Source organism: Melampsora larici-populina (assembly GCF_000204055.1).
Source record: "Melampsora larici-populina 98AG31 unplaced genomic scaffold MELLAscaffold_214, whole genome shotgun sequence".
Lineage (NCBI taxonomy): Eukaryota > Fungi > Basidiomycota > Pucciniomycetes > Pucciniales > Melampsoraceae > Melampsora > Melampsora laricis-populina.
Window position 1 is genome coordinate 1 of NW_006768972.1, and position 5,508 is coordinate 5,508.

General features: G+C 45.5%; 1 protein-coding gene across 1 annotated transcript; it reads left to right on the forward strand.

The window, feature by feature from the left end:
• Nucleotides 1-1,927: 1,927 nt before the first annotated feature.
• On the forward strand, nucleotides 1,928-4,012 carry MELLADRAFT_114531 (uncharacterized protein; the record flags this gene model as incomplete). Its single annotated transcript, XM_007419489.1, has 6 exons — nucleotides 1,928-1,957; nucleotides 2,030-2,170; nucleotides 2,702-2,786; nucleotides 2,854-3,249; nucleotides 3,868-3,883; nucleotides 3,994-4,012. The coding sequence occupies 6 exons, from the start codon at nucleotides 1,928-1,930 to the stop codon at nucleotides 4,010-4,012; spliced, it is 687 nt and encodes a 228-aa protein (XP_007419551.1).
• Between the last annotated feature and the right edge of the window lie 1,496 nt (nucleotides 4,013-5,508).

Genomic DNA, 5,508 nt, shown 5'->3' on the forward strand with positions numbered 1-5,508 from the left:
CTAGAGCAGTCTTTTATCGATGGCTGGTAGTACATCCGTACGCCTGCAAATTCGCCAAAAAGATTTTATCACATACTATACGAAAGAAAACTGGTCATGAAACTGCAAATCACTAACCTAAATCCATGTTGACAATTATCATTATTCTCGCCGGGACAAAATATTGAAGAATCTCGAATCTCTATACCCATCTCTACGTAGTTTCTGTTCGGATATATCGAAAGGTATTCTGACTTGGGTTTTGTGGAACCTTTCACAACGTATGTGATCAACTTTGATAAAGGTGAATTCTGGTCATCGAAATCTGCTGTCTTCATATTGGCGTCAAATCAAAATTAAACACTAGCCCTGGTGATCTGATTGTTAAGCTGCAATAAGACAGAGCCAGCCAAAACTGGATGAACAGATGACTAAAAGTACGCATGATGGCAGTGTTGGAAAGCGTTGCTGATGATTATTTATTGAGATCGATCTAGGATTAGGACGCGGAGAAATTGAGATACATAAACTGAAGATATGGAAGTATTTTGAAACGACCAAAAGTCGGGACCCTTCTTGAAGCTTTGTGAAGTCAGCATTGTGCGTGAAAATATCGAACCGATGGGTGAGAAAAGTCTGACCGAAGCTGCAGGAAGTCGAACGTCACTCGTCACCAGTTCATATCGGAGTCTTTTGGTCAATTTATATCTTCACAGTATGATATCGTGAGTCGTAAATTGCAATACGTTCAAAGACAAGATCCTGAAGAACATATCGACATCCTGAGAGTAGCAGGGTACACAGTTCACTGCGAGGGAAATTTGTAGGTCACTCGACTCCGAGTCTGAAGACACTGACCACATCTCAGACTCTCCGATTGCCACCGATTGCACACAAAGAACCTGACACCGCGGGAAAAAAGTAGTCTGAAACCCCATTGAATAGAGTGTCGCGGTGACCGGGTCCACAACTTTCTTCAATCACAGTGTGTGCAGGTTTGCCATGGGTTTGCTGATTACCCTCAGTACCAAATGTCCTTCCCACAGGAAACAAGAGACAATTTTCCCGCGGGAAGACCGATTACACATAATGTAGTTTCTGAGCCATAGTGTACAAATAACACAGATATAACACCAAAATAATACATTTTGGCTCATTAACTGAGTCAGATACAATAGGGCAGTTCAAGATGGGCTTTTACAGCCCATTCTCAATTTTTATGTGTGACTCGGGGCCTTGATTTTTTAAGGTTAATTTTAACTCTCGTGAACCAGCTCTAGAGCTGGTTCACGACTTTGCGATTTCTCATTTGGTCTTAAAATCTATAGGAATTTCCGAGTCCAAAAAAAAGCAGGGCAATTTTTTTTTGTTTTTTTTGTTTTTGTTTTTTCCCCTTTGGTGCCTTGTTGTACCGGCTATTCGAAAAAAAAATCACCTCTTTCATTAACGAACCCAAAAGATTCCGTTGGGGGTCAAAGACATCGGTGATCACAGATCTTTCACATGATCATGATTCCCCTGGTCCTCTGGATTACCCTCTTCCACGCGTTTCAAGCATACTTTCTCCGCAGGTCTCCATATCACGTTCGAGCGCGTTCACTTCAAAACTCATCAACGCAGAAGATCCCCGACGCAAAGGCTTTGGGCGTCCAGGTCTACTTCAGGAGGAGGTTTGCCTGCCCTGCGTTTGGACTCGCTAGCCATGGAACGACCAAAGATCTTGCGACCCAACCTCGCTTCCCATGACTCATCGCATACACCTTTTGGCAGATTCTCCAAAAGCTATATAACACTGTGCTCTTGTGATTTCCTGGTCGGTTGACCATTTTCTCTTATCTTTATTGTGATCCTCAGACTTCTCACCTTATTACCTTGTTCCCCAGACTATTTCTTGCACGTCCACCCTTCTTCCTTTCGTCTTCTTTGCTTGCATCACTCTCCAGCGACTATGAACCCTACCCTGAAACCAAACGGAAAGGTGAGTAAATATCAATTCAATTACTCGGGGTTTAATTTTGGAAAACTGACCTTTTCTTTTCTCTTGGGGCAGGCTCCTCCCAGAACTCGTCGGACTAGAGCCCAAATAGAAGAGGATCTCCTTGCTTCCGGAATACCAGCCAACATTCGAGCAACCCCAGCTGCCATCAAGCGCTCTTGTATCGCCGCGCAAAAACGCTTGCGTTGTGACTCGGTTGCGGCTTCCTCAAAATCCCAGAGGGACAGCCCGCCTTTTCAACTGGTGGATTACCAAACTATTGTCGCCTACCTTGCCAGGCCTAACGTTTGCAACTCAATCTTTGGCGGCGGCAGTCAAACGAGGGTCTCAGGGATGCCAAAGAATCCAACTTCAATCCTGAACTCTCTCGCAATGCAATTGAATAATAATTACAATATCCAAAACAACTGCACCGACATGCGACTCAATGGACGCGTCTTACATCAACGCCTCAAACGATTTAAGTCGAAGTATTCCAAAACAAAGGCTTTCAGTTTGAAAACAGGGAGCGGTTTATTGGCAAAGAATGTTGCCGACGGGATTCATACCATGCCTGATTTGTTGGAATCAATGTGTCCATGTTTCGATGAGATGGACACATTGTTTCGCGACAAAGGAAATGTGAATCCATTTGGTATTCTGGACACCGGCATAGAAGAACCATTTTCGGAAGACAATGAAGAAAGCGACAAATACGAAGTGGACAAAGAGATACGCAGTCCAAAGGCGCAGCTACCTGATGTCGAAGTTGATGGCAGTAGTACCTCTGATGGGCACGATCACTCGGTGGTCATTCCTGTGAAACGAGCTGGTAAGCCGGGGATTTGCTGACGTCACAACACCCCGATGCCGCGCTGACACCCTCTTTTTTTCTACAGAGGCAAACCCACGCAGCAAAACAAGCGTCCCAGCCCCAGCGCGCTTCTCGAGCCCCGATGCCGAGGAATTAGAAGCTTATCAAGAGCTGTTCAATTCACAACCACCTCAGCTGAGTGTTCCCCTCAGCGCCGATCAACGTGTAAACGCCCATTATCGTGCCTTTCTGGACAACGATCTCGATTCCCAACCCCCAACTCCAAAAGTCCCAGAGGTACCATCACCTGCAATGGCCAATCAATTCAAGCGACCAGCTTCAAAGCCTGTCGCACGCCGACGCGCCAAAAAGGACACTTTGACCGCCGAGGAACGAATGTTGGACGACTCCTCAGAAGAAGACGTCAACGTGGCCAACCCCGTGGTGGCCTTACCTATTGCGACTCAAAGCCGCACTGCAAGTCGAGGAACTCTCGCAAGGCATGCTCTCAATCCTCTGCCATCAATCGATCCGGCAACCATCCAATCGAAAGACTACAAACACCCCGTGGCGACGGCTATGCAAATGGGTAACGCTGCCAAAATTGACATGTTACGGGCAGCCAACAAATGGCGTCAACAGTTTGACGCCGCGCGATTGGAATCTGAATTGGAGGCTTGCAGATCAGACCTCAGTTGGGCTAAAGAGCGATTCTTTTTGGAACGTGAGGAAGAACGCAATCGAATTGCTCTGGTGACACGCAATGAGCGGAAAGCCTTTTGCAAGAAGCTTGTCCTTGAGGGAAAGACTCCCCAAGAACTTGAGGCTTACCTTTGCCTCGTGTATCCGGATGACGTGTAAGGCATCCTTCATTCCTCAAGTCCCCAATCCGAGCTGATGTTGTTCTCTGCGTCTGTTGCAGCCTGCTGCCTTCCACCTGATCCACTGTCCCGAACAATTTGCTATTCAACATGTTGGTATTACTGTGTTGGGATGCGATGCCATTAAGTCAAAAAGATCGATTGATGGCTATAGATCGTTTGATGGCTATGTTGGCTATGTATTTCTTTCTTTTAGGGTATTTCTTTTTGTTTTTCAGCGTCTCTGAGTGTATTGTCAGTCTTATTTTTGTTTATCAGCGTCTCTGAGTGTATCGTCAGTCTTATTTTGTTCAAACAAAATAAGACTGATGGTGTCTTTTGTCTTTTTTTTGTTGTTTTTGAAGTGAGTATCTGTCTTCATGAGCGAGTCTTTTTTTTTTGTTGTGTTAGTGTTATTTTGTTGAAACTCACGATGGTTGGTACCTATGTGATAAAATATATTTGTATTTGATTGAATAAAGAGTCCCCAAAGAGCTTGAGAAGACATTCCTGTGACCAGTTAATAAGAGATGATGTCAAGCATACTTTGGTAGCTTTGATCTGCGTGTGAAGTCAACGTTCAAACCCATCCAAATGTTAGATATCAAAAGACAGAAATTGATTCTTCATTACAAGACCAAATTCCAAGCGACCACAACCACAGAGAAGTCATAGAGAAAAACAAACAAGGAGACTTGAGAAAAACAAACAAGGAGACTTAAGACGACAAAACATTACAACAAAACAAGGGAAAATACAAGCAGCCAATCGCGACCGAGAGAACCAAAAGCTTACTGAACGATGGGTAAACCACCATTTTGCCAGTTGTAAGCCACAGCGTGGTCTTGTACACTCTCTCTTTTTGCTCCACCCCTTTCCATCCCAGCGAGATCAGAGATTGCTTCACAATTCCTCTCCTGGCCCGCCTCTCCTCTTTCAAGCAACGCGAGAGTGTCTTCCTCGTCCTCCCAAGCATTCCTGAGGTCTGCCAACATGTTGTGCAGGATGATACAACATCGAACCCATCGGAGGAGGTGTTGCATATCCTCACGCTCGTTCAGGCCCAATCGCAACCCTTGTAATGATGCCCATCGCGATTTGAGGATTCCAATGCAATGTTCATTGCAAACCCGAGCCTTAGCAACACACCAATTGAACTCTTGGTTGCGCTTGACGTCTGCTGCCTGACCTTTGTAAGAGGGCACGACCGTTTCGGATGGAATGTATGCGGAATCCGCAAGTATGTACTCGTCTGTGTTGCAATGCATGTCAGTTAAGCCAGCACTTCATGTGGGAAACTGATAAAAACACACCTTTATCAAAATAGAGATGTGGGTTATTGGCAACATCAGTTTTTGAATAAACTGTGCTGTCACAGCATGAACCGGGCCAACCTCCATATACATATATAATTCTGCGGTCACAGTCACATATCACCTGCATGTTGATTGAGTAACGATGTTTACGATCGAAAAAGACTTTGCCATCACGGCCGGGTCGCTGGAATAGGGGAATAGTTGTGCCGTCGACAAATCCGACACAATTGGGGAAACCATCTCGCTCGAGAACCTTGGAGATTTCTTTTTGACGATCTGCATTAGGCCATTTTACATAGTGAGCGCCCGCGTTGAGAATGGCGGCAATCACACGACGTGTACAGTTCACCACGGAGCCACGCCCAACTTTGTAGTTTCTTGCAAAACGGCCTATGGAGGCCCCATTGCCATTACTTCCAAGTCGTTCAAGTGTGATCGCTAGCTGGTGTTCCACAGGAGGTTGAGGATTGTTACTATTTGTAACAAAGATCGGGTCTGAGATTATGATGGCCAGTAGGGCGCGGAAACCTTCAGGTGATGTTCGCATCGCTTGCTGAAAATCGG